Source organism: Chrysemys picta, chromosome 17 (genome assembly GCF_011386835.1).
Source record: "Chrysemys picta bellii isolate R12L10 chromosome 17, ASM1138683v2, whole genome shotgun sequence".
In the NCBI taxonomy this organism is placed as follows: Eukaryota; Metazoa; Chordata; order Testudines; family Emydidae; genus Chrysemys; species Chrysemys picta.
In genome coordinates, this window is record NC_088807.1 from 23,276,687 (window position 1) to 23,303,419 (window position 26,733).

The 26,733-nt window shown below is 65.3% G+C and overlaps 2 protein-coding genes across 7 annotated transcripts; one reads left to right on the plus strand and one right to left on the minus strand.

Annotated features, from left to right (window-relative positions):
* Positions 1-261: 261 nt before the first annotated feature.
* PPP1R15A (protein phosphatase 1 regulatory subunit 15A) lies at positions 262-4,422 on the minus strand. Of its 2 annotated transcripts, XM_005312811.4 has the most exons (3): positions 4,293-4,422; positions 1,889-2,934; positions 262-1,131 (listed from the first exon to the last, which is right to left on the minus strand). In XM_005312811.4, the coding sequence occupies exons 2-3, from the start codon at positions 2,897-2,899 to the stop codon at positions 718-720; spliced, it is 1,425 nt and encodes a 474-aa protein (XP_005312868.2). In that variant the 5' UTR covers positions 2,900-2,934; positions 4,293-4,422; the 3' UTR covers positions 262-717. The 2 variants fall into 2 exon arrangements, with proteins under 2 accessions (XP_005312868.2, XP_042701519.2); XM_042845585.2 differs by lacking the exon at positions 4,293-4,422 and having other exon boundaries at positions 1,889-3,132.
* Positions 4,423-9,571: 5,149 nt separating this feature from the next.
* PLEKHA4 (pleckstrin homology domain containing A4) lies at positions 9,572-22,556 on the plus strand. 5 transcript variants are annotated; one of them, XM_065570851.1, is made up of 21 exons: positions 9,572-9,712; positions 12,194-12,305; positions 12,609-12,713; positions 14,013-14,085; positions 14,241-14,338; positions 14,628-14,743; positions 15,063-15,335; positions 15,444-16,032; positions 16,232-16,297; positions 16,384-16,482; positions 16,667-16,738; positions 17,144-17,224; positions 17,795-17,944; positions 18,645-18,743; positions 19,209-19,314; positions 19,850-19,962; positions 20,426-20,576; positions 20,686-20,783; positions 21,041-21,202; positions 21,623-21,819; positions 22,418-22,556. In XM_065570851.1, the coding sequence occupies exons 2-20, from the start codon at positions 12,219-12,221 to the stop codon at positions 21,797-21,799; spliced, it is 2,715 nt and encodes a 904-aa protein (XP_065426923.1). In that variant the 5' UTR covers positions 9,572-9,712; positions 12,194-12,218; the 3' UTR covers positions 21,800-21,819; positions 22,418-22,556. The 5 variants fall into 5 exon arrangements, with proteins under 5 accessions (XP_065426923.1, XP_065426925.1, XP_065426926.1 ...); XM_065570853.1 differs by lacking the exon at positions 9,572-9,712 and adding an exon at positions 10,447-10,679 and having other exon boundaries at positions 21,041-21,206; XM_065570850.1 differs by lacking the exon at positions 9,572-9,712 and adding an exon at positions 10,448-10,679.
* Positions 22,557-26,733: the final 4,177 nt, after the last annotated feature.

Genomic DNA, 26,733 nt, shown 5'->3' on the forward strand with positions numbered 1-26,733 from the left:
TAGCACCTACTTTAAGTTTAAGAGGCTGATGTAACAAGGCCTTGGGCCACTTATACAATACACCCCCCACCCTCAAGGGGGAAGTTGGGAGGTTTATTAACCCTTTGTGCTCATACCAATCTTTATCCGCACCCCCCCTGAGGCTGCGTTACAGAGACCAGCCTGCATCTAAGGGCTCAGCCTGGCGGGAGACATCCAGGAAATTCTCACCGTTCGGAGGCCAAGGGGTTGGTTTGAACACCACCACGCAGAACAAGCGGCCGTGTTTTAAACCTTTATTAACAGACTTGGAGCAGTTAAAAAGCAGCCCAGAGTCAGGGTGGCAGGGGAATAAAATACCAAGGCGATTCAGAAACACAAAGAAGAGGCCATGTCCTCTTGAGAAATTGACTCCTCCCTCCCCCCTTCATCCAGGTATAAAAAAAAATAAATATTTAGTCCCCTCTGAGGCCGGATGGACCAGCCGGAAAATAATTTAACAGTAATAAATAAACGCAACAGATTGGAGCACGTGCAGGTTAGAGATTGAGGTAGGTAAAGGGGTGTCATCCCCAAAGAAACCCAGGAGTCCTGGCTCCCAGCCCCCCCCCCCCACTCTAACCACTAGACCCCACTCCCCTCCTAGAGCCAGGGAGAGAACCCAGGAGTTCTGGCTCCAGAGCCAGAAGGGTTAATGCAATCACCACTGGGGGCGCCAGGGGGAACAGAGTCTGTGGCCTAGCCCAGTCTTCCATCCCGGATGCCTGGGTCCTCCACTCCCCTATAATCGGAGGGGAGGGGCATATGCTTCCCAGCCTGATCCTCCCAGACACCTGGGTCCTCCATCCTTTCAGAGCAGAGCTGGAGAGACTTGTCCCGCATCCCCTGCCCCGGGTTCTCCTTTCCCTCGTGGAGGGGGAAGGGAGTCTCCTGTCCTGCCAGCTCCTGGGCTGCACCATGGATCTTCCTCCAGGCTCGGGCCCGATGTCCCGGCTCCAGACAGGGCCCCAGGACAGCCCCCAGCTGCTCGATGCGCCGGCGAAAGCGGCTCCGGTCCCGGGCCAGCTCCTCCCAGGGCCCCCGGCGGGCAGCCTGGCTGGCAAAGGGCCAGACCAGCAGGGGGTGCACGGTGACGATGAGGGAGAATCGAACCTGGGCGGGGGGAAGAAAGAGGGTGAGAGAACCCAGACACTAAGGACATGGGGGAGAGGCCCATAACCACTAGACCCCCCCCACCCCCTCCCAGAGCCAAGGAGAGAACCCAGGAGTCCTGGCTCCCAGCCCCCCCTGCTCTAACCACTAGACCCCACTCCCCTCCCTTCTGCACCAAACTTTCTGCTCCCTAGAAGCAGCTGGTCCGGGCCAGCCTGTCTCCGTGGGAGGGGTGGGGTGGGGGGGGGGGGGGGGAAGGCAGCCAATGACTCACCCGTTGACATCATCCCCTTCCGGGAAAACCCAGGGTTACACAGAAGTTACCAGATGTTTCCTAGCAAAGGGGGTGGGGTAGGGCTGCGGGTTGGGAGTGAGGGGCACCGGCAGGGCTGGGGGGAGCCCAGGGCTGGGCTAGCAGGGGGCTGGGGGTCAGGAGTGAGGGGCACTGTGTAGCTCTTGGGGCAGATGGGGGGGATGAGGTTGAGATGCCCACCTAGGGGAAACCTCTTCCCCCCCCCCAGGACCCAGCAGGTCCCATTTCACTCCATTGCATAAGATACCACCTCCCTCATGGGAAGGCAGGTGAATGATGTCACCCCCTGAAATTACCCAGCAGGCCACTGGACCTGTGCTTAGGGAAACTGGTTGGAGGAGAACCCAGGAGTCCTGGCTCCCAGCCCCCCTCTGCTCTAACCACTATACCCCACTCCCCTCCCAGAGCCAGGGAGAGAACCCAGGAGTCCTGGCCCCAGCTCACCTTCTTAGCTGTCCGGTTGCCCTCAGAGTCCGAGGTCTCCGCCTTGACGGGGTCCCCGGCTCCCCGGGATCCCCGCTCACAGCGGTGAGTCCTACCGGGGACACGCCGTCTCATAGGCCAGGGCTTTTCTGGGGGTTTCCAGGGGTCCCCCACTTTCTCAGCCTCAGAGTCCGACCCGCAGAGGTAGAAGGAAACCCGGAATTCCTGGTCCTTGGGCCGTGGCGGGGTGGGGCCCAGGGGGGCCCTGGCTAAGCGTAGCGGGTTGAAGGGGTCCTGCCCATGGCACAGGGCCCCCCACAGCGCTTCGTTCTCCTCACGCCAGGCGTCGTCTTCCAGCTCCTCCTCTGAATCGGTCCAGTCTGTGCCGGAGCAGTGCCCTCCATCATCTCCCTCCTCCTCGCTGGGCCAGTCCCCGGCCTCGTCGTCGTCCTCCTCCTCGGGGCAGTAGAACAAGGACAGGACCAGGGGGTTCCCAGTGACTGGGTGCCCCGGGTCTGTGCCACCCTGCGGGCAGCTGGGGGCATCTCCCCCAGGCGGCTTGAGGCCTCCAGGTTTCCCACCGGCCCCGTGACATTTCCTGTCCTGTGGGGACCCGGATGGATCATCCCAAGGTTGCTTCTGACCATCTTCAACGTCCTCCAGATGTTCCTCCATCTCCAGCCGTGCCGTGGCCTCTTCTCCACGGCTCGCTCCCTCCTCCTGGTCGTGGGACACAGAAGGAGCTCGGGGGTATCCCCCCGAATTCTCTCCTTCCCGACGGGGGGCTGGCCCCTGGGACGCAGCAGGACCAGCCACAAAGTCCTCCCCTTTCTCCGGGGCTTCCAGATGTGCCAGGAGCGGGGTGGCCAAGCCACAGCATGGGCGGGCCGGCCCAAAGCTCTTCTTCCTCCTCTGCCACCTCCTCATCATCACGGCTGTGGGGAGGCGACGCCAGTAACCCAGGAGTGGCAGCGCGGCCCAGGTGAGCACATCCAGGAGGCCACCCAGTTGCGGGGACAAGACGCAGCGCATCTCGACAGGGCTGGGAGTCGTGGTTCCCTCAGGGGCTGGAATGGGGAAGGGAGACACGTCAGTGCCGGAGAATCCAGCGGTCAGGTGTGTATGTAGGGGGGGATGGGGCATCATTGTGGGGCTCCCAGCTCATCCATTGGGAAATTTCCCAGCCACAGACATCCCCCACTTCCCCCAAGCAGGGAAAGAACCCAGGCGTCCCAGCTCCTATCTGCTCTATATTATTAGATTTCCCTAGAGCTGGGGAAAGAACCCAGGAGTCCGAGCTCTCCTGGCTCTGGCAGATGGCTCCTGAGTGCCAGTCCCTGGTACCATCAGCCCTCTGTAACCAGCCTGGTGGGACCCCCCCCCCCCCCCGGAGTTTGTAAATGTCTCAGCAGTGACTCAGAACAAAGTGTGTGTGTGGGGGGGGGAAGAGCTGGGAGCCCGGACTCCTGGGTTCTCTCCCTAACTCGGAGAGGGGCGTGAGGGTGAAGTGGTTAGAACAGGGGGGAATAGGAACCAGGACTCCTGGGTTCTATCCCTGGCTCTCTGTGCCTCAGTTTCCCCTCTAGTTTTCAGGGTTGTTTTTTTTTCTTTTGGGCGGGGGCACCCAGAGGCTTCCACGCCTCTGGAGTCTCCGGTTGAGTGACTGAGGGAGACCTAGGAGTGTCTGGCTACACCCCAACCTGGAAACTGGGGATGCACGCACACACACACCCCACCCCGGCTAGGTCCCCAGAGCTGCGGGGGGGGTGGGGGGGGCAGTGTCAGATCGTCACAGGTTCGGTCTGGTGTTGGGGCTTGGAGCTAGATTGGGGAGCTGCTGGTGGGACAGGGGGTGATCAGTGGGAGAAATAGGGATCAGTGTCAGAGGGAGGAGGGGCTGTGGGAACACCCTGGGAGGCTGGTATGCAGCCCTGCTGAAGGAGCGGGGTCCCCTGGACAGTGGGGAAACACCCCAAGTTTTGACACCCCTCCCACAGCACAGCTCACCCCATTCCAGGGCACAGATCCCGAGGGGGAGAAATGTACAGTGGGGTGTTGAATAAACAGAGGACAGGATCACCCCAATGTGGGGCACTTGGGGTCAGAATGGGGGGGGCTCAGAATAAGAGGGGGAACAGACCCCCTAAAATGGGACACCAGGCTGGGGCCACTGGCCAGGGAGTGGGGGGTGGACAGGGTCAAGGATGGGGGGTCAGGGAAGAAGAGCAGTTTGGCAAAGGCAGAATAAGGGTGCAGGGCCCTCAATTGAGCCGGGGGAAACAAGGGGTGCAGGTTGAGTTGTGGGGTGCAGGGAAGAAAGGGGGCACGGGGGGAATAGAGGGAGTCAGTGGGGCAGGGGAGGCGGATCGGGGGGCTCCGTGTTGCCGCCCCCCAGGGCAGCAGGGCGTTGGGGTCCCCCCCTTACCGGCTCAGCCGGTGAGCAGGGCGCTCCAGCAGCGGGCGGGATCCGTGGGGCGGGCGGGGTCCGTGGGGCAGGCGGCGGCGGGCGGCTCCATGGGGTCTGGTTGTGCTGTGGCTGGAGGCAGAGAAGTGATGGGCGGGGCCGGGCGCGCCGGGTTATATAGCGCCTGGCGCTGACGTCACGGGGTGGGGGGAGGGCGACAGAGCGCTACGCAGCTCGGCACGTAGCCAGCAACACACCGCCCAGCACGTGCCCAGCCGTGCAACACAACACACACCACCCAGCACGTGCAACACAACACAACACACACAACCCAGCACGTGCCCAGCCGTGCAACACAACACACACAACCCAGCACGTGCAACACAACACAACACACACAACCTAGCACGTGCCCAGCCGTACAACACAACACAACACACACAACCTAGCACGTGCCCAGCCGTGCAACACAACACACACCACCCAGCACGTGCCCAGCCGTGCAACGCAACACAACACATACAACCCAGCACGTGCAACACAACACAACACACACAACCCAGCACGTGCCCAGCCGTGCAATGCAACACAACACATACAACCCAGCACGTGCCCAGCCGTGCAACGCAACACAACACACACAACCCAGCACGTGCCCAGCCGTGCAACACAACACAACACACACAACCCAGCACGTGCCCAGCCGTGCAACGCAACACAACACATACAACCCAGCACGTGCCCAGCCGTGCAACACAACACAACACACACAACCCAGCACGTGCCCAGCCGTGCAACACAACACAACACACACAACCCAGCACGTGCCCAGCCGTGCAACGCAACACAACACAACCCAGCACGTGCCCAGCCGTGCAACACAACACAACACACACAACCCAGCACGTGCCCAGCCGTGCAACACAACACAACACACACAGCCCAGCACGTGCCCAGCCGTGCAACGCAACACAACACAACACACACAGCCCAGCACGTGCCCAGCCGTGCAACACAACACACACAACCCAGCACGTGCCCAGCCGTGCAATGAAACACAACACAACACACACAACCCAGCACGTGCCCAGCCGTGCAATGAAACACAACACAACACACACAACCCAGCACGTGCCCAGCCGTGCAACACAACACAACATACACAACACACACAGCCCAGCAAGTGCCCAGCAGTGCAATGCAACACAACACAACATACACAACACACACAACCCAGCACATCCCCAGCAGTGTAACAACGCAACACAACATACACAACACACACAACCCAACACTTGCCCAGCAGTGCAACACAACACAACATACACAACACACTCAGCCCAGCACATACCCATCAGTGCAACACAACACAATGCAACATACACAACCCAGCATGTGCCAAGCAGTGCAATGCAACACAACACATGCAAAACAGTGCAATTCGAGACAATACAGCGCATACCCAGCAACATGTACACAACCCAACCCAGCACAACACAACACAGCACGTACCCAGCAGTGCAATGCAACACGTACACAACACACAACATACCGGTTCACAGCACAGCGTGTGAACAACTGAGCGCCACAGAACCCCCCTCCCCAACACATACACAACAGTCCACAATGCAGCACGTACACAACACAACACACATAACAGTACACAATGCGGTACATGCACAATAGAGTGCAAGACAACAATTCCAGACACATCACAACATGCACACACAATATAACCCCTCACAATGCAGGCCCTATCCTGCCCCACCCAACACATACAGCAACACACACAGCACAACAGAGCATCCAGATGCCACACACCTCACGCACAGCACAGTGCAAACCATGCAGAACAAATGCCACACAACCGAGCAAATACACAACACAGTCACAATCCAACACACGCAACATAATGGTGCAAACACACAACACAGTCACAATCCAATGCATGCACAACACATCAGTGCAAATGCACAACACAGTCATAATCCAACACACACAGCACAACGGAACAAATATACAACACAGTCGCAATCCAACACAGCACGCACACAACCCTGCCCAGTGCACACACAACAGAATCACAACACCACATCCACAATAGAGCCTGCACACAACCATACACCCATTGCACATACAACCCAATCAAAGCAACACAATCCCAAGCAATACACAACACAGGCAACGCAACCACAACATGGCAACTCAGTACAATCACAACCCGCTCCAGGAGCCTGCCCAGCACACTGAATACACACCACTCGACAATACTGCACAAGCTCAACACACACATAACACCACAACCTAGCAAAACTCAACACAAAGCACCACCAGACAATATAACACCATCACACAACACAACACAACAGTAGGCACAGCACACAGCACAGAGCCCCCGGAAACACAGCACAACCCAGGGATGTTTAACACACCATGCAAACACACAGTGCAATACAACACCCTCTGGCGGAGCAGCACAAAAGGTGACACGGCGTGTGGCACATAACGCAACCCACACAATGCTGCTCTCCAGAGATACACAACAACACAACCACCACTAAACGTAATACCAAACTAAACATTGTCTATGTGGGAGCCAGGACTCCTGGGTTCTCTCCCCGGCTCTGGGAGGGGAGTGGGGTCTAGTGGTTAGAGCAGGATGGGGGCTGGGAGCCAGGACTCCTGGGTCCTTTCTAGCTCTAGGCAACACAGGGGTCCCAATCCAGGCCTGGTGGGGGATGACTGGGGATCCCCGTTACACTCCTGCGGGGTTGGAGTTTCCCTTGAAATTCCAGGCCTCCGCGCACTTTCACTATTAGTTTTCACTTTCACTTTTTGGACTTATTTTTCTTCCGTTTTCAAAACGGTGCGAATGTAGTTTTCGTTTGCTTCCGTCTCTGCAGCTGAAGTAGTTGGTTGGTGGGGAGGGGCCTGGGAGCCTGGACTCCTGGGTTCTCTCCCTGGCTCTGGGAGGGGAGTGGGGGTCTGGTGGTTAGAGCAGGAGGGACTGGGGGCCAGGACTCCTGGGTTCTCTGTGTGTCTTGTTGCCACCCTGTGCCTCAGTTTCCCTGTTTGTGAAATGGGATAATGACCCCCTTAGGGACGCACCAGGGATATTAACAGGGTCCCCTTTATAGATCCCCATTACTCAGGGCGGACTTCTCTGGGCAAGCCCCGCCCCCCATCTGCAGCGGGGGGGGGGAGGTGGGCGTGGCCAGACATGCAGCGCCCCCGGGAGCCATGGGCAGGTGCAGGGGCCGGGACGCCGCCCTGTCCTGAAGGGGTCCAGCCACACGGGGGCGTCAGATGCTCAGGCCAAGTGTGTGTGCGGGGGGGAGGGGAGGGGAATGACCCTGTATCTGTGGGGCACATGGGTCAGCCCCTCCCCAACACACACCCCTCCACCTCCAGGCACCTCTCTGGGTTCCCAACACCCACGCTAACCCACCCCCTCCCGAGCCAGGGAGAGAACCCAGGTGTCCTGGCTCTCAACCCCCTCGGCTCTAACCACTAGCCCCCACTCCCTTCCCAGAGCCAGGGAGAGAATCCAGGAGTCCTGGCTCCCAGCCCCCCCTGCTCCAACCACTAGACCCCCCGTCCCTTCCCAGAGCCAGGGAGAGAACCCAGGAGTCCTGGCTCTCAACCCCCTCGGCTCCAACCACTAGCCCCCACTCCCTTCCCAGAGCCAGGGAGAGAAGCCAGGAGTCCTGGCTCCCAGCCCCCCTTGCTCTAACCACTAGACCCCACTCCCCTCCCAGAGCCAGGGAGTAGGGTGACCAGACGGCAAGTGTGAAAAATTGGGACAGGGGGTGGGGGGTAATAGGAACCTATATAAGAAAAAGACCCAAAAATCAGAACTGTCCCTATAAAACCAGGACGTCTGGTCACCCTACCAGGGAGAGAACCCAGGAGTCCTGGCCCGGAGCCCCCCTGCTCTCTGTCCCCGCCCGGCCCTGGTGAGGCTGTGGTGGGAGGGGAATGGACGGAGGAGAAATTCTCTTTGTCCCAGTCTCCTCCGGGGAGCCGGGCAGTTATTCGGGGCGGGGGGGCGAGAAACAGCTGAGAGCGAGAGGAAGGGGCGGCTGGGGATGGATAGATAGATAGAGGGAGTGGATGGGGATATATAGGAAGAGGGGTGTTGGGGGACAGGAAGAGGGGTGTTGGGGGATAGAAGGCTAGAGGGGTGTAGGGGGACGGATGGTAGAGGGGCGTAGGGGGATAGGTAGAGGGGCATAGGGGGATAGGAAGAGGGGTGTAGGGGGACAGGAAGAGGGATGTAGGGGGACGGATGGTAGAGGGGTGTAAGAAGACAGGAAGAGGAGTATAGGGGGATGGAAGGCTAGAGGGGTGTTGGGGGACAGGAAGAGGGGTGTTGGGGGATGGAAGGCTAGAGGGGTGTTGGGGGACAGGAAGAGGGGTGTTGGGGGATAGAAGGCTAGAGGGGTGTAGGGGGACGGATGGTAGAGGGGCGTAGGGGGATAGGTAGAGGGGCATAGGGGGATAGGAAGAGGGGTGTAAGGGGACGGATGGTAGAGGGGTGTAGGGGGACAGGAGGAGGGGTGTAGGGGGACGAATGGTAGAGGGGTGTAGGGGACAGGAAGAGGGGTGTAGGGGGACGGATGGTAGAGGGGTGTAGGGGGACAGGAAGAGGGGTGTAGGGGGACGGATGGTAGAGGGGTGTAAGAAGACAGGAAGAGGGGTATAGGGGGATGGAAGGCTAGAGGGGTGTTGGGGGACAGGAAGAGGGGTGTTGGGGGACAGGAAGAGGGGTGTTGGGGGATGGAAGGCTAGAGGGGTGTTGGGGGACAGGAAGAGGGGTGTTGGGGGATAGAAGGCTAGAGGGGTGTAGGGGGACGGATGGTAGAGGGGCGTAGGGGGATAGGTAGAGGGGCATAGGGGGATAGGAAGAGGGGTGTAAGGGGACGGATGGTAGAGGGGTGTAGGGGGACAGGAGGAGGGGTGTAGGGGGACGAATGGTAGAGGGGTGTAGGGGACAGGAAGAGGGGTGTAGGGGGACGGATGGTAGAGGGGTGTAGGGGGACAGGAAGAGGGGTGTAGGGGGACGGATGGTATAGGGGTGTAAGGGGACAGGAAGAGGGGTGTAGGGGGACAGGTAGAGGGGTGTAGGGGGACGGATGGTAGAGGGGTGTAAGAAGACAGGAAGAGGGGTGTAGAGGGACAGGAAGAGGGGTGAGGATAGGGATGGACAGAAGGAAATAGAGAGAAAGGAAGGTGGAGTGAGGGGAGGAGGAGGAGGAGGGGGAACAGGAAGAGGGAGGGGGCAGGCGGCCAGGCTGGGGGGCTGAGCGAAGAAGGGGGTTGGGGGGGGCAGAGAGGGAGCTGTGGGGGAGTGAGGGAAGGAAACAGGCACTGGCCCAGTGGGGTGTCGCTAAGATCCCTCCCGAGCGGCCCGGACCCCAGCGTGCCCCATTGGGAGCCAGGTAAGAACTGCCCCCCAACCAGCCCCCCAACCCTGTCCTGTCCGTCCACAGCGCCCCCCCCCCGTCTGTTCATCCCTCCTGGAGTCTCAGGGTGGGGGGTGGGGGGGCGCAGAGCAACTGGAATCAATGGGGGGGTTGTGTGTCTGCCCCCCGCCCAGGCCCGTGGGCGCGGATTCCTTAGGTGGTGTGCATACCATGCCCCGCCCCGGGCACCAGCTGGCATGGGGCGGGCAAGGGGGGAGCTCAGGCTGGGGGGGGGGTCAGAGGGCTAAGGGGGGGTGGGGGAATTTGAGGGGGGGTGATTTGCCCCCCGTGGGGGGAACCCCGCAGCTGTGGGGGGAGATGGGGGGCAGGCCGGCTGGGGGACGCGGGGGAGAGGGGGGCTCCAGCCAGGGCACTGAGCCAAGGAGGAGGGGTTGGGGGGGCTCTGGGATGTGGGGGGAGGGGCGGGGGGGACGCAGCTGCCGTGGGGGGGAGGGGGGAGACCAGGGAGTTTTGTCCTGCTCTGAATTCCAGCTAAATACCTCGGGCCTGCTGGGGCCTGACGTTGCGAGCTTCCCCCCAGCAGTGCCCCAGCCAGGGACCCTGACACTGCGAGCTTCCCTCCAGCAGTGCCCGAGCCAGAGACCCTGGGGCTGCGAGCTTCCCCCCAGCAGTGCCCCAGCTGCGGACCCGGAAGCTGCGAGCTTCCCCCCAGCAGTGCCCCAAGCCGGGGAACGGGTTAAATCCAGGCCCGCCGGGTCTCTGACCCCGGGGTGGGGCCGAGCTGTGTCGGATCAGGAATTCCTGGCTCCCTGCGCCCCCCGCCCCCGCAGGCAGCTGGTCCCTGTGTCCCAGCCGGCGCCGCAGCCGGAGCTGGGAACAGAACCAGCGGCTCTGTCGGCCGGATCCCCCCGCCCCGGGCCCGGCGTCCGCCCGGGGGTGCGCGGGGCTCCGGCGCCTCAGCTCCCCACTTGACTGATCTGCAGTAAGGGGGGGGCAGGGCGTGTTTTGGGGGCCCCTGTCTGGGTGCCGGGGGTCGGGTTATAGCGGGGGGGGGGCGTTACTGGGTCGGGTGCTGGGGGTCCTGGGGGCTGGCGTATAGCGGGTCGGAGGAGGGGCATGTCTGGGTGCCGGGGGTCCCCAGGGGATGGGTGTAGCGAGGGGGGCGTGTCTCCGTTCTGAAGGTCCTGGGGGCCGGGGTATAGCAGGGTGGGGCAGGACCGTGTCTGGGTATCGGGGCTCCCAGGGGCTGGGGTGTAGCGAGGGGGGGCGTTTCTCCGTTCTGAGGGTCCCGAGGGGCTGGGATACGGGGGAGGGGACGGGGCCATGTCTGGGTGCTGGGGGTCCCCATGGGGATGGGGTATAGCGGGGTGGGGGCAGGACCGTGTCTGGGTATTGGGGGTCCCCATGGGGATGGGGTGTAGTGGGGGGATGGGGCCGTGACTCCATGCCGGTGGGTCCCCGGCTGGGGGCACTGCTGTGAGGAAGCTCGCAGCTTTGCACTGGCCCTTGCCATGGGGCCTTGCTAGCCGCCGCTCTCACCCCCTAGCACAGCCCCCCCCCCCCCCAGCTGTGTCCGGGCCTCCCACCCCCATCCCAGTGCCCAGGCCAGGGGCATGAATGGCTCCATTCATCCTCCGCCCCCCTCGGGGGCCCCCCCTCCTGCGGCCCCCCTCCCGGGAATCTGGGGCCGCCGCTAGCTCAGGTCTCGCTTTGTTCTCCCACCCACGGGCCACCCTGGACCCTACGCGCCGGGTCAGGGGAGATGCCAGCCTGTCTGCCTGCTGCGAGCTTCCCTGGAGCAGTGCCCCCAGCCGGGGACCCCGGTGCTGCGAGCTTCCCCGGAGCGGTGCCCCAGCCGGGGACCCCAGTGCTGTGAACTTACCTGCAACAGTGCCCGCAGCTGGGACCCTGGTGCTGCGAGCTTCCCTGCAGCAGTGCCCCAGCCAGAGACCCCAGCGCTGCGAGCTTCCCCGGAGCGGTGCCCCAGCCGGGGACCCCGGTGCTGTGAACTTACCTGCAACAGTGCCCGCAGCTGGGACCCCGGCACTGCGAGCTTCCCCGCAGCGGTGCCCCAGCAAGGGACCCCAGCACTGCGAGCTTCCCCGGAGCGGTGCCCCAGCCGGGGACCCGAGCTGTGAGCTTCCCTGGAGCAGTGCCCCAGCTGGAGACCCCAGTGCTGTGATTTTCCCCACAGCAGTGCCCCAGCTGGAGACCCCAGCGCTGTGAGCTTCCTCACAGCAGTGCCCCAGCTGGAGACCCCAGTGCTGCGAACTTACCTGCAGCAGTGCCCCAGCTGGAGACCCCAGCGCTGTGAGCTTCCCCCGAATAGTGCCCCAAACAGGGACCCTGGTGCTGTGAGCTTCCCTGAAGCAGTGCCCCAGCTAGAGACCCCAGTGCTGTGAACTTCCCTGCAGCAGTGCCCCCAGTCGGGGACTCTGGTGCTGCGAGCTTCCGCACAGCAGTGCCCTGACGCCCCAGGCCCATGTTCTGTTCCAGGCGTGGGCTGGGCCGGCCGGGAGCCATGGCCGACGGGGAACGTCCCAGGAGCAGCCTGAGCCAGGCCAGCAGCGTCCTCACCATCTCCTCCGTCAGCCTGGGGGCCGCCAAGGTGTGTGGGGCGGGGCTGGGGCTCTGCCATGGGGTGGCCTGGGGGGGGACTCCGACCCACCACCCCCTGCCCCCCACATCCACCCTCTCCTCTTCTCCCGCCCACAGCTCCCACCTTAACTCCCACAACACCTACTCCTAAACCTGGGCCCCCTAGAGGGGACAGGCCCCATTCCCTGCCCCCCTGAGCCAGCCACTCCCTGCCCTGGGGCCGGCTGGGAGCCGGCGCCCCCTAGTGGCTGGTGTGTGTGTGTGTGTGTGTGGGGGGGATTAACCCTTTCCTGTCCGCCCCCCCCCCCCCCAGCCGTCGCGCTCCCTGCGGAGGGTTCACACCTTCGGGAAAAGGGAAAATTCCATCAAGCGGGACCCCAACGCCCCTGTCGTCATTCGGGGCTGGCTCTGCAAACAGGTACCAAGGGGGTGTTAGGTTGGGGGGGCGACAGGGCGGGGAGGTGATCGCTTGGGGGGTGATGGGGCAGAGGGGTCTGGGAGTTCGGGGGAGCAAGATCATTGAGGTGGGTATAGGGCAGGGACACTCAATGGGGTGGGGGAATGGTGAGGTGGGGGGGATGGGGGAGGGGCTGTTGGGGGGCATGAGGGAGGGGCTGCTAGTGTGGGGGGATTGTTGGGAGGCCATGGGGGAGGGGCTGTTGGGGGGCATGGGGGAGGGGCTGCTAGTTTTGGGGGGCATGGGGGAGGGGTGGTTGGGGGCATGGGGAGGGGCTGTTACTTTTGGGGGGCTGTTGTGGGCATGGGGAGGGGCGGTTGGGGGGCATGGGGAGGGGCTGTTACTTTTGGGGGGCTGTTGGGGGGCATGGGGAGAGGCTGTTAGTTTTGGGGCATGGGAGAGAGGCTGTTGGGGGGCATGGGGAAGGGGCTGTTAGTTTTGGGGGGCATGGGAGAGGGCTGTTGGGGGGCATGGGGAGAGGCTGTTAGTTTTGGGGGCATGGGGAGGGGCTGTTGGGGGGCATGGGGAAGGGGCTGTTAGTTTTGGGGCATGGGAGAGGGGCTGTTGGGGGGCATGGGGAAGGGGCTGTTAGTTTTGGGGGGCATGGGAGAGGGGCTGTTGGGGGGCATGGGGAGAGGCTGTTAGTTTTGGGGGGCATGGGAGAGAGGCTGTTGGGGGGCATGGGAGAGAGGCTGTTGGGGGGCATGGGGAAGGGGCTGTTAGTTTTTGGGGGCACGGGAGAGGCTGTTAGTTTTGGGGGCATGGGGAGGGGCTGTTGGGGGGCATGGGGAAGAGGCTGTTAGTTTTGGGGGGCATGGGGGAGGGGCAGTTGGGGGACATGGGGAGAGGCTGTTAGTTTTGAGGGCATGGGAGAGGGCTGTTGGGGGGCATGGGGAAGAGGCTGTTAGTTTTGGGGGGTGATGTAGGGGGCTGGCTCTCTATGGGGCGATCAGGCTGGGAACAGGCCTGGGGGTTGGATGGGGAGGGTGGTAGGTTTGGGGGAATGGGGTGGGGGCTGTTAGTCAGGGTGTGGGGTGCCATGGGGCCGGTGCTCTGGGGGGGTCGATGTGTGGGGGGGTTTCTTCTAATAGGGCAAAGGGTCTGATCCCTTGGCGAGGGACTGGTACCCGGGGGGGGGGCAGGGAGTTGGAGGGCCGCTGGGGGGCAGGGGCCTGGAGGGGCGAGGGGAAAGGCTGGGCCCCCGCCCCCCACTCGCTGCCTGTGCCCCTCACCCTGCTGTCGGGGCGGCTCTCGTTCCAGGACAGCTCCGGCCTAAAGCTGTGGAAGCGACGCTGGTTTGTGCTGGCCGATTACTGCCTCTTCTACTACCGAGGTACCAGCCCCCCAACCCGCCCGGCCGGGGGCGCCGTGGGGAGTGGGGGAGGGGAGCTCCCGGCTGCCCCAGCCCTGCCCCAGCAGGGGGCGCCGTGGGGAGTGGGCCAGGGAGCGACAGCCCATTAACCCCTCCTTCCTTTTGGGGTCCCCCAGACAGCAGGGAGGAGGCGGTTTTGGGGAGCATCCCGCTCCCCAGCTACGAGATCCGGCCGCTGCCCGGGGAGGGGAAGAGCCGAAGATTCACATTCAAGGTCAGTCCGGGGGGAGTCGGTCTGGTCAGAGCGCCCCCCCAGGTACCCCATTCGGGGTCCCCCACTTGGAGACACCCGGACGCCTGGGTTCTATTCCCCAGCTCTGGGAGGGGAGTGGGGGCTGGTGGTTAGAATGGGAGGGGGCTGGGAGGCAGGACTCCTGGGTTCTCTCCCTGGCTCTGGGAGGGGAGTGGGGGCTAGGGGGTTAGAGCGGGGGAGGGGGGCTCTCTGGAGCCGACGGTCAGGGCCCCTCCCCGCTAACTAGCACCCCCCCCCATCTGTGCCCCAGGCCGAGCACCGGGGGATGCGGACGTACCACTTCAGCGCGGACACCCAGGAGGACATGAACGGCTGGATCCGAGCCATGAGCCAGTCCGCTGCGGCCGAGAGTGATCCCAGCACCATGTAGGGGTGGGGGGGTCTAGTGGTTAGAGTGGTGGGGGTGGGAGCCAGGACTCCTGGGTTCTCTCCCCAGCTCTGGGACGGGAGTGGGGTCTAGTGGTTAGGCTGAGGGGGGCTGGGAGCCAGGACTCCTGGGTTCTCTCCCAGCTCTGGGGAGGGGAGTGGGTCTAGTGGTTAGAGCTGAGGGGGGCTGGGAGCCAGGACTCCTGGGTTCTCTCCAGCTCTGGGAGGGGAGTGGGGTCTAGTGGTTAAAACATGGGGCAAGGGGTCTGGGACTCCTGGGTTGTGGCATAATAACTATTCTCTGTCTCTCACCCCATAGCAGCAGCCGACCCCCCCAGCTGCTCAGCCGGCCGGTGCCCCCCCAGGCCCGTCTCTTCGAGGACGTCCGGCCACTCACGCCCGACCTGGGTCCCGCCAAAAGCGCCGAGTCCTTGGAAATCGCCCGGCTCTCGGGCCCCCACTCGTCTGCAGAGAGTCTGTCTGCGACGGGACGGGGGGCACAGGGCGAGGGGGGGCTCCTGCCCAGCGGCCCTGCCCCACCCCCCAGCCCGGTCAATGGGGAAGGGCTCGGGGGGGAGCTGCAGGGCCTAAGGTAAGAGCCTTTCGCCCTGGTCTCCTCCAGAAGGGGGCGCTGTGTTAGTGGGGGCAGGGGTACCTCACCGCCCGATTAACCCTTTCATCTCTGCTCCTCTTTCCCCAGCTCTCTCTCATCCCGCATTCTGCGGGGTCAGGAGCCCTCGGCAGCCAAACGCCCCCCTCCTGGCCCCCCCAGACCCTCCCCACCCCCCCCTGAGTCTGAACAGCCCCCCCTGGAACTCCCCTCCCCCTGGGAACCCTCTGCAGCTGCCCAGTCCCACGTCCGCTCCTCCCGTTCCTACTCCCTTCCCCCCACCCCCGCTGAGCTCAGGGGTGCGCGGGGGGGCCAGGGGGGTGCAGGGGCGTCCTCCGGGAGGGTTCGAGCCCCTGAGCTGGCTGCGTCCTGCGAAGATCTCCCCCTGCTGGTCCAGGCCGGGTCCAGCCTGGCCCGGCCCCACACCCCCGTGGGGAGGGTGGATATCGCCCCCGGGGGGGCCGTGCGGGGCAGCAGGCCCATCCCTGGGCGCCCCCAGACCCCCGCCGACCGCTACGACGTGCGGCCCTCCGAGGAGCCCTGTGCCCGGCCCCCCGGGCGCTACCCCCGCAGCCCTCACCCCAGCCACTGCCTGGCGCGGCCCGGGACCCCGGCGGAGGAGAGCCCCCCGCAGACGGCCACGCTGGGACCTGCCCTGGGGAGACAGCCCCGGAGCCGGGTAGGCTGTGGGGGGGGCGCTGGGCTGTGGGGAGCGGGGTGGGGGGGGTCAGCAGGGGGCGCTGGGCTGTGGGGAGCGGGGCAGGTGGTCAGCAGGGGGCGCTGGGCTGTGGGGAGCGGAGTGGGGGCTCGGCAGGGGGGTGTGCTTCGGGGTGGGGGGTCAGCGCTGTCTGACCCCTGTCTTCTCTGCCCCCCTGCAGTTCACAGACCGTGTGTACCCCTCCCTGGGGGCTGCCCCACCCCGCGCCCGTCTCCACGGCCGATTGGTGAGTGACCCTCCTCCCGCACCCCCGTTCTCCTGCCCCCCCATGTCCTCCCACCGCTGACCCTGTCCTCGCCCCTTTCTCCCTAGATCTCCCCACATTCGGCCTCCTCCGGCTACCTCCACCTGCCCCCACTGCCCCCGCTCGCCAGCCGCCCCCCAGGGAAGAGGACCTCACTGGGAGCTCCGGTATGTACCCCCCGCCAAGTCCGTGCCTCAGTTTCCCCCTCCATCCTCTGATCAGCCCCTTGCAGGGGCGCCCTGTGGCTAGGCCGACAGGATTCTGGCATGGGAGTGGGGAGGGGAACATGGGGGGAGGGCCGGACTCCTGGGTTCTCCGCTCCTCACCCTCTTGTTCTTTTTTCTTCCCCAGCCCTGGACCGTGGCCCCTCTGTCCCGGGACAGGACCCTGTTGACACTGCCCAGGGCTGAAAGTGACACCGATGTGAGTGTGTGTGTCTGTGTCCTCTGCCCCCCATGCACAGCGTCACCCACATGCCCCGGACACCCCAAAATCCCCCCTGGATCAGACCCACAGGCCCATCTACCCCTGTATCCCGCCTCCCCCGGCTCGGACCCCTGGGCCCATCTACCCTGGTATCCCCCCTCCTCCCTGGTTTTTACAGCTGAGCATTTTGGGGTATTTGGCCAGGCCTTTGGCACACGAGACGCTCCCCAGGGTCACTTCCTGCCCGAGACGCCCCAAACCTGAACCCCATGTCCGCAACCCCCCCACACTCACACTAACCATGGCGCCACCTGGAGGCCGCAGCTGAAACAACCAGGTTTTCTCACCCTCCCCCCCCCCCCCCCCCCCGGGATGTCTTTTTTCTTTTTCCTCCCACCCTAGATTCTCCTGACTAAACTCTGCGGCCAGGACAAGCTGCTTCGGGGGCTGGAGGAGGAGACGGGGCAGCTGCGGGCTGAGAAGGTGATTTCACCCCCCACACACACACACCAGCCTGGGCAAGGAGTCCCCGTATACCCAGCCCCCGCGCCCCACCCCAGAGCCAGTCGCATCCCAGCGCCAGGCGAGGGGTCCCCCGATACCCAGCCCCCGTGCTCCACCCCAAAGCCAGCCGCATCCCAGCACCGGGTGAGGGGTCCCCCGATACCCAGCCCCCGTGCCCCACCCCAGAGCCAGCCGCATCCCAGCGCCAGGCGAGGAGTCCCCAGATACCCAGCCCCCGGGCCCCACCCCAGAGCCAGCCGCATCGCAGTGCCGGCTGAGGGGTCCCCATATACCCAGCCCCCGCGCCCCACCGGTCAGGCTTGGCAATTGCTTCCACCAGGTGGCGCTGGGTGAAAACAGAGGCTGCCCCAGAGTGGCGGTGGTAGTGGGGGCAATGGGGCATTAACCCCTTAAGTGCTGGGCTGTTGGTAAGGGGGCCCCAGAGGATTTTCCCCATGCCCTCCAAGATAGGGTGGGAGGGCAGGAACTTCCCCACCCCTCTGGTCCCGCCCCACCCCATCCAAGGGGTAACCGGGTTGGACCCCGCAGGAGAGGCTGGAGAAGGCCCTGGAGCTGGTCCGGCACCAGCTGGATGAATGCCAAGGCCCGGAGCTGGCAGAGGAGAAAATCTGGTACCAGCAGAGGCGGCTGCAGGACGAGCTGGTGCAAGTCAGAGCCCGGCTTTGCGACCTGGCGCTGGTGAGTGTGAGCGGCCCCGAACCCCACCCCAGAGGGGCCGCACCTCAGCCCCGGGTCCCCGTATACCCAGCCCCCCGCCCCACCCCAGAGGGGCCGCACCTCGGACCCGGGTCCCCGTATACCCAGCCCCCCGCCCCACCCCAGAGGGGCCGCACCTCGGACCCGGGTCCCCATATACCCAGCCCCCCGCCCCACCCCAGAGGGGCCGCACCTCGGCGCTGGGTCCCCGTATAGCCAGCCCCCTGAACCCCACCCCAGAGGGGCTGCGTCCCAGCGCCGGGTCCCCGTATAGCCAGCGCCCCACCCCAGAGGGGCCGCACCTCTGCCCCGGTTCCCCGTATACCCAGCCCCCCGCCCCACCCCAGAGGGGCCGCACCTCGGCGCTGGGTCCCCGTATAGCCAGCCCCCTGAACCCCACCCCAGAGGGGCTGCGTCCCAGCGCCGGGTCCCCGTATAGCCAGCCCCCCGCCCCACCCCAAAGGGGCCGCACCTCAGCGCCGGGTCCCCGTACACCCAGCCCCCCGCCCCACCCCAGAGGGGCCGCACCTCAGCGCCGGGTCCCTGTATAGCCAGCCCCCCGAACCCCACCCCAGAGGGGCCGCACTTCAGCGCCGGGTCCCCGTATAGCCAGCCCCCCGAACCCCACCCCAGAGGGGCCGCGTCCCGGCCCTGTGTCCTGTATAACCAGTTTCCCATTCAGGACAGCGAGAGGGCTTGGGGAGATTTCGCCGGCCTAGAAAATGAGCTGCTGACGCTGCGGGAAACGCTGGCTCAGATCCGACAGCTCGGGCACCCCCAGGTACGTCACCCTGCTAGGGCACCTCCATCTTGCCGCTGCGCTGAAGGGATGGGCCTGTGGGACTCCCTGCCACATGATTTCCCTGGGGCGAATCGCTCAGCAAATCCCTAAAGCAAACCGGGATTGTACGGAGGGCGCTGGGCTGTGGGGAGTGGGGTGGGGGGCTCGGCCGGGGGCGCTGGGCTGCGGGGAGTGGGGCGGGGGGCTCGGCCGGGGGCGCTGGGCTGCGGGGAGTGGGGTGGGGGGCTCGGCAGGGGGCGCTCTCCCCTCACAGCTATAGGGATGTGGGAGCGCTGGCTAGGAGACACAGGGCCTGGGAGAACCGCCTGGTCTGTCTGGCTGCACCAGCCGTAGATGATATTCTGGGAGCAGGCGGGATACCGGGGTAGATGGGCCCGTAGGTGGTGCTGGGGTCCGATGCTAATTACTGTGCCGTGACCTTTCCCCTCTGCCCTTTGCCCTCAGGAGCAGGGGGCCGCCCAGCAGGAGCTGTGGATGATCGATGACATCATTGCGGGGTTGGGAGCCAGCCCTGCCCCCTACCCCGCCTTGGACCCCAGGACAAGTCCAGGTGCTGGCTGCAATGTCCCAGGGTGGTGATAGGGGGCACTGTGCTGTGGGGGGCAGGGTGGGGCTATCGGGGGGCGCTGTGCTGTGGGGGGCAGGGTGGGGGCTATCGGGGGTGCTGTGCTGGGGGGGCAGGGTGGGACTATCGGGGGCGCTGTGCTGTGGGGGGTGGGGGCTATCAGGGGTGCTGTGGGGGGCCGGGTGGGGGCTATCGGGGGTGCTGTGCTGGGGGGGTGGGGGCTATGTGGGGGGACCGGGCTGTGGAGGGTGGGGGGCCATCAGGGGGCACTGTGTGGTGAGGGCTATCGGGGGCGCTGTGCTGTGGGGGGTGGGGGCTATCAGGGGTGCTGTGGGGGGCCGGGTGGGGGCTATCGGGGGTGCTGTGCTGGGGGGGTGGGGGCTATGTGGGGGGACCGGGCTGTGGAGGGTGGGGGGCCATCAGGGGGCACTGTGTGGTGAGGGCTATCGGGGGTGCTGTGCTGTGCTCTGGGGGGGTGGGGACTCAGTGGGTCGCTGACGCTGTCACGTCTCCTTTTCAGGCTTCTCTCTGGCTGCCTCCTCCATTCTGGAGCATGGGGGGGGCTCAGCCCGGAGCCACCTGCCCCTCCTGGGGCCGGATGGGGGAGGCCACGACCACGAGCTGCCCCTCAGGGTGAGGGGCCTGTTTTCCGGGGCGGTGGGCACCCAGGCCCTCACTCCCGACCCGCAGCCCCTGCTAGCCCAGCCCTGGGCTCCCCCCAGCTCTGCCGGTGCCCCTCACTCCCGCCCCGCAGCCCCCTGCTAGCCCAGCCCTGCCCCCGCAACCCTGCCGGTGCCCCTCACTCCCGCCCCGCAGCCCCTGCCAGCCCAGCCCTGCCGGTGCCCCTCACTCCCGACCCCGCAGCCCCTGCCAGCCTAGCCCTGCCCCCCCCTAGCCCTGCCGGTGCCCCTCACTCCCGACCCGCAGCCCCTGCTAGCCCAGCCCTGCCCCCCCTAGCCCTGCCGGTGCCCCTCACTCCCGACCCGCAGCCCCTGCTAGCCCAGCCCTGCCCCCCCTAGCCCTGCCGGTGCCCCTCACCCTCCCGACCTGCAGCCCCTGCCAGCCTGGCCCTGGGTTTCTCTCTGTTCCCCCGCAGGCCGTGCCAGCTGGCGGCCTGGAAGAGGGCCGAGCAATGAGGGGAGACGCCTGGGGCTCCCAGCCCCCTCAGAGCCCCTCTAGAAGAGGGGCCGGGTCCCCCGAGCTGGACGGAGGGCGCCCCCTGCAGGAGACGGATGTTGCGGCACCAGGTGCGGTTTCTCCCCCCCCCCCCCCCCCGTGCCCAGCCCGGCTGGGGCAGCATTCGCCCTTGGTCTCCCTTCCCAGCCCCCTTTTAACCCCTGCTTCTCCCCCCCACAGGTCTCAGCTCGCCTCCGGCCGCCCCCCACCTGCCCCGGAGCCCCAGCCCAGGCCCCCATGAGCCCCGAGAGCAGAGAACCAAGGAGCTGCCAGCCAAGGTAGCCGGGCTCCCTCCCTTCCCCTGGGGGGTCAGTGTGTGGGAGCCCGGACACCTGGGTCCTATCCCCAACTCTGGGAGGGGAGTGGGTTTTAGTGGTTAGAGCGGGGGGGTGGGGGGAGGGGCTGGGAGCCAGGACGCCTGGGTTCTCTCCTGGCTCTGGGAGGGGATTGTGGGTGAGTGGTTAGAGCAGGGGAGGGGGGAGATCTGGGAGCCAGGACGCCTGGGTTCCCTCCTGCCATTCTCCCCACCTCCCAGGTGATCACAACGGACCCCCCTGGTCCCCACCGGGCCCGGATGAGCGTCCAGGAGCAGCTGGAGCGGATGCGCCGGCACCAGGAAGGCCAGAGGCAGCAGGAGGGGGGCAGGCCGAACCCCTGGGGCTCCCGGCAGGGCTCTGTCCGGGCCAGCGCCAGCCGGGTGGGTACGCAGCCTGCGGGGGAGGGGCTGACCGGCTGCCAGGCGGTGGGGCATGTCCCGAGGCCACACCCATTGTCTCCCCCAGTAAAGCCCATATCTCACCCACCCTGTGAGGGGAGGGGAGGGCTGGGAGCCAGGACTACTGGGTTCTTTCTCTGGTGCTGGGAGGGGAGTGGAGGCTAGTGGTTAGAGCAGGGAGCTGTGAGCCAGGACTCCTGGGTTCTCTCCCTGGCTCTGGGAGGGGAGTGGGGCCTGGTGGTTGGAGCAGGGGGCTGGGAGCCAGGACTCCTGGGTTAGAAGATGGGTTCTGCTCTGGGGGGCAGCGCTGGCTAGCGGGGTGGAGTGGTTCTCTCCAGAGCTCGGATTCCTGGATGGAGCTTCCCCCGCGTTCACTTCCCCCTCCTAAAATTCCTCCTCCAGCTCCCTCTTCCGACTCACTCCCCCGACCTCGGGCCAGAGCCAACCCAGACCCCCATGGAGCCACCGCCGAGGGGGGGGCAGAGCGGGGGGGCCCTGGGGCCGGTCTCCCCCACCCCTCGAGAGAGACCGTCACCGGGTCATCACCTTGGCATACGCGCTAGCCACCGAGGCCTCTGAGCGCAGGAAACTCATCACAGGTAACGGGGCTGTGAGCCCGGACTCCTGGGTTCTGTCCCCCCACAGTGACCTCTCTTTTCCATCCCCCCCCCAGCACCACTCCCATCCCAGCTGGGAAAATAGCTGAACAAATGAAGTGAAAAATGGCTGGAATCTGGTTCAGCTGTTGGGGAAATTTCTGACTCCTGCTGGCAGGTCCCTGGGGTGGGAACAGGTGTGTGTGTGTGTGTGTGGGGGGGGGCGTCCCTGGGGGGGCCGGAGGATGGGAAAGGCCATGTTTCTCTCTATGTCTAATTCATTAAAGCTCCCAGGAACCAGACAGACACCTGAAGGGGTCCCCAGCCCCCACGGCCCACCCCAGAGGTGGCCGCATGTCCATGCCCGGCGAGGGTCCCCATATAACCAGCCCCCGTGCCCCACCCCAGAGGTGGCCGCATCTGCACGCCCGGCCAGGGGTCCCCGTATCACCAGCCCCCACGCCCCACCCCAGAGGTGGCCGCATCTCCACGCCCGGCGAGGGGTCCCCATATAACCAGCCCCCACGGCCCACCCCAGAGGTGGCCGCATGTCAGCACCGGGGAGGGGGGTCGGTGACTCTGGTCTCCTCTCTCTGTGCAGGGAAGACTCCGCCTGAGCCCCAGTTGGCGGCCAATCCGGACCCTTCCCCAGAGCCGCTGGATGCAGTGACCAATCAGCACACGCTGTTTACTCCCGCACTCCCCCGGGGGCATCCAGAGGCCAATCACGTCGAGGCGGAACCATGTGCCCCAGCCAATCAGAATACAGCACTTAGCGCCAATTCAGTGCAACGGACGGGAGCGGCCAATCAGGCGTCGTCTCGATTTCAAGCGGCCAATTGGGCCTTGCCTGTTCACGAGCTTTCCAATTGGTTTTCACCCTTGCCTGAAGCAGCCAATCAGGCAGCATGTCTGTCAGAGGCAGCCAATCGAGCATCGCCCCTGTCCGAGGGGTCTCATTGGGCACCCCCTTTGCCCACATTGGCCAATCAGACGTCGACTGCACCCAAGGCGTCCAATCGGGCATCGCCTCCGTTCTGGGCCGCCCAAAAGGAATGTGGGGATTGGGCGCCGGAGCAAAGGATTGTGGGTAACCAGGACGTGGCCAATGGCGGGTGTCGGGTGCGGGGCGGGCGTGCCGTGCCCAGGCAGGTGGTGGCGTACCTGGGCGAGGGGAGCCAGCCAATCAGGATCACCCTACTGCAGTCCAGCTTCTAACCCATTGGCTGAGAGGCAGGGTCAAGTCCCGCCCCCTAGGGTGGGCTCTAGGGCAGGGCGGGGGACTGTATAGGGGGATGTGCCCAAAGATGGGGCGGGGCTCAGAGGTTTGGGGTCCCTGCTCCCAGGGAGGGGACCCCTTAACCCCACCTAGGGGCCCATCGCCTTGCTGCCCCCTGGTGGGCAGAGTGGGAAGTGCAACCCCCTGGGCCCCTCACTCCCAACCCGCAGCCCCTGCGAGCCCGGCCCTGGGCTCCCCCCAAACACCCACCCAGCTGAAGCTGACAATGGGAGGGGGTTCTCATGAGCACCCAGAGGGAAGGGGGATTTATGGGGACACCTGATCCTCCCCCACTCTCATGGGACTCTGTACGGGGGCAGCAGGGGAAGGGAGAATCCTTCAACTGGCCCCCTCGCCCCCAGGCAGCTCCCTCCCCTGTTACCCCCTTTTCCTGCCTGTTGGTGTCTCTGGGGCTCCCCTGTGGAGGGGTACCGGAGTTGGGGAGACCTTCGAGCTCGCCGGGGCCTGGCCAGGGAATACGCTGCAGTCTGTACAGGGAAGGGGTCACTACACGGGGGGCTGTGGAATTTGTCCCCCGTGTGTGTGCGGGAATGGCCCGTGTTCGAGTTCGGGTCTGCCCAGAGGCAGGCCGCTGCAGGAAGGCAGGCGGCCGGACGACCGAGGAGGGGCCAGGCGGGGTTGTTAAGATGGGGAGACTCCTGAACTGGGGGACAAGAGGGCTCAGGGGGGGCCGGGCTGAGGAAGCTGGACCCTGGTGTAACTTTGGGTTCTCTGCGCTAACCCGACGGCTCTTACCCCACGGCGTGAATGTCCCTGCAGCTCCTGGAGGTGGGGGCTCGGCTCCCTTTGGGGGACACGGCTCGCTGAGGGGCCCAGCGCAGGCGGAGCTGTGGAGGGAGCTCACGGCGTGAAGCCGGGGGGAAGACCCTGAGGTTGGGTCCCAGGAGCGGGTGAAGCCAAGGGGCGGCGGACCCTAGTGACACAGCATCACGGACTCACAGGTCGGGCCAACTCTTGGCCCTGTGTGGTCCGTTGGGGGGACCCTCTTTAGCGCGACAGCCCTTCTCGGGGGTCCCCTCTCTCCCGGGGTCAGGCCCCCCACCTCCTGGAGCTGCACCTCTCTGAGCCTTAGCACGTCTGTCTCTGCCGTGGGCCCCCTCAGGGAGTCCACTCGCTCCGGACCCCTGGGGCCTCCACCCCCGAAGGGGACGATGCCTCCGCCCCCCCCCCCCGCCCCCGTTCTCTAGGCCAGAGCGACTCTCAGCCGGCGTAACACAGGAGGGTTTAGTGAGCGTCTGAACAGGACTTTGGGCCCAGAAATTTAACAAACTGTCCCAACGCACCTGGAGACAGACCGCGGGGACGTGATAAAACATGGCAGCCCCAGAGGGGACGCTTCCCAGCACCGGGCGAGGGGTCCCTGCATACCAAGCCCCCGCGCCCCACCCCAGAGGGGCCGCGTCCCGGTGAGGGGGCCCTGCATACCCAGCCCCCGTGCCCCACCCCAGAGGTGGCTGGGAACTCATCCTAGATTTAACCTGGTCCCTCTGGGGGTACGTTGGGGGGTTTCTTCCTTCTGGAGTATATTGCAGAGAAATGTAACCAATAAATCTCATTTATTTAACCCTCGTGTAACCCCTGAATCTCAGCCTCTTTATTCCAGAGACAACCCCCCCCCCCGGCTTTTCACAAGGCTGGTCAGAGCCGGCGCCCCCTAGGAGGGACAGGCCCCGTGCCCCATTCCCTGCCCCCCAAGCCAGCCAGTCCCCGCCCTGGGGCCGGGTGGGAGCCGGCGCCCCCTAGAGGGGACAAGCCCCCTGCCCCGCCCCCCTTTCGGGACAGGACTACATTTCCCAGGATGCACCGTTCTCTCGCCCCCCCCCCCCGGCCCATGTAGCTTCCCCTTTCCCGGCTCCGCTGCGGCCCGGGGGCGCCCTGCACCATGGCCTCGGGGCTGCGCTACCCGGGCAAGGTGGCCGTAGTGACCGGGGGCAGCCGGGGCATCGGGGAGGCGATCGTCAGGGAGTTCGGTGAGTGGGGGCTGGGGAGGACCGGGGGGGGTGCAGCGGGAGCTGGGGCAGCAGGGACCCCTGGGGGGCTGTAGGGGGGGTCTCGGGGCGCTGCCGGGGGGGGAGCAGAGCCCTGCGGGGGGGGGAGCTGGGGATCAGGGCATGTGTGGGTGGGTGTGTGGGGGGGGGTCGGTATATTGCAGGAGGGTGGGGGTGGGGGTCGGGGTGGGGGGGAGACTCCAGGGCTGGGTCCCTTCCGTCTTGGATCTTCCTGGACTTTGTCCGTCTGTCCCGTGTCCGCCCGGCCATTCACTGACCCTGGGAGTCGCGGGCAGCAGTGAGATTTATGTGCCTTGCGATGTGTGGGGCTGGCCAGCAGGGGGCAGCAGAGACCCATCGTCTCCCAGGAGCACTGCTGTGGGGAAGCTCGCAGCGCTGGGGGGAGGGGGGAAGTTTCTGGTTAGGGGCACTGCTGTGGGGGAAGCTTGCAGCACTTGGGGGCGAGGGGGAAGTTCCTGGTTAGGGGCACTGCTGTGGGGAAGCTTGCAGCGCTGGGGGGGAGTTTCTGTCTGGGGACACTGCTGTGGGGAAGCTCGCAGCGCTGGTGGGAGGGGAGAAGTTCCTGTCTGGGGACACTGCTGCGGGGAAGCTCGCAGCGCTGAGGGAGGCATTCCCGTCTGGGGACACTGCTGTGGGGAAGCTCGCAGCGCTGGGGGGAGGGGGGAAGTTCCTGTCTGGGGACACTGCTGCGGGGAAGCTCGCAGCGCTGGGGGAGGCGTTCCCGTCTGGAGACACTGCTGGGGGGAGGGGGGAAGTTCCTGTCTGGGGACACTGCTGCGGGGAAGCTTGCAGAGCTGGGAGAGGCGTTCCATCTGTGGACACTGCTGTGGGGAAGCTCGCAGCACCCGGGGGGGGGTTACTGGCACTGGTGTTTTTGATGCTAACTTCATTCTCTCATACCCCTCTCCCATTGTGCCCTGCTTTTTCTCCTCCCCCCTTTGTCCCCCTCCCGGCCCCCTCTTTTCTCTGTCCCCCCCAGTTCGGCAGGGGACTCACGTGGTTTTCTGTGCCCCCGAAGCTGAAGGTGAGAAATCACTCCCCACTTTTCTGGGACCCCCATGCTGCATGTTGGGAGCTCCGGGGTGGGGGTGCTGGGGCAGGGGATGTGGGGTGCTGGTTTGGGGGGGTGGATATTTCTCTCTCTGAGCCCCCAAATCTGTCCTCCCCCTGTGATGGGTGCGCCCCCCCCAGTGTCTGGCGTATCCGGCTCCTCCCCACTCCTGGATACCCCCCTCCCCCCGTGTTTGGCTGCCCCCCCCACCCTCCTTTTGCCTGCCCCCTCCTGGGATCCCACCTCCCCTGGTGTCCAGCCTCCCCCCGGGCTGTCACCATCCCCTCCTTTCCCTTGCAGGGGCTGCGGGGGCGGGCACTGGAGCAGGCGCTGCGGGACTCGGGGGGCCCCGGAGACCCCCATTTCCAGCCCTGTGATGTCACTAGCGAACGGGACATCCAGGTAGGCGGGGGGGATGGCGGGGGGATCTGTCCAGTTGGAGGGAGGGGGCAGATGCTGCAGGGGGGGCAGTGTCCCCAGTCCCCCCCCCCGGCTTTCTGTGGCGGGATGGGCAGTGCCCGGGGGTGGAGGTTCGGGGTCACCTCAGCTTGGAACCT

Bases quoted from the DNA above. Each gene is read 5' to 3' on its own strand.
- PPP1R15A (XM_042845585.2), bottom strand. From the start codon at position 3,013: ATGATGCCCCATCCCCCCCTACATACACACCTGACCGCTGGATTCTCC. The intron at 1,132-1,888 runs GTGAGCTGGGGC...CCCCCCGCCCAG, and splicing joins GCAACCGGACAGCTAAGAAG to GTTCGATTCTCCCTCATCGT.
- PLEKHA4 (XM_065570851.1), top strand. From the start codon at position 12,219: ATGGCCGACGGGGAACGTCCCAGGAGCAGCCTGAGCCAGGCCAGCAGC. The intron at 17,945-18,644 runs GTGAGTGTGAGC...TTTCCCATTCAG, and splicing joins GGCTTTGCGACCTGGCGCTG to GACAGCGAGAGGGCTTGGGG. The intron at 20,577-20,685 runs GTGCGGTTTCTC...TCCCCCCCACAG, and splicing joins GACGGATGTTGCGGCACCAG to GTCTCAGCTCGCCTCCGGCC.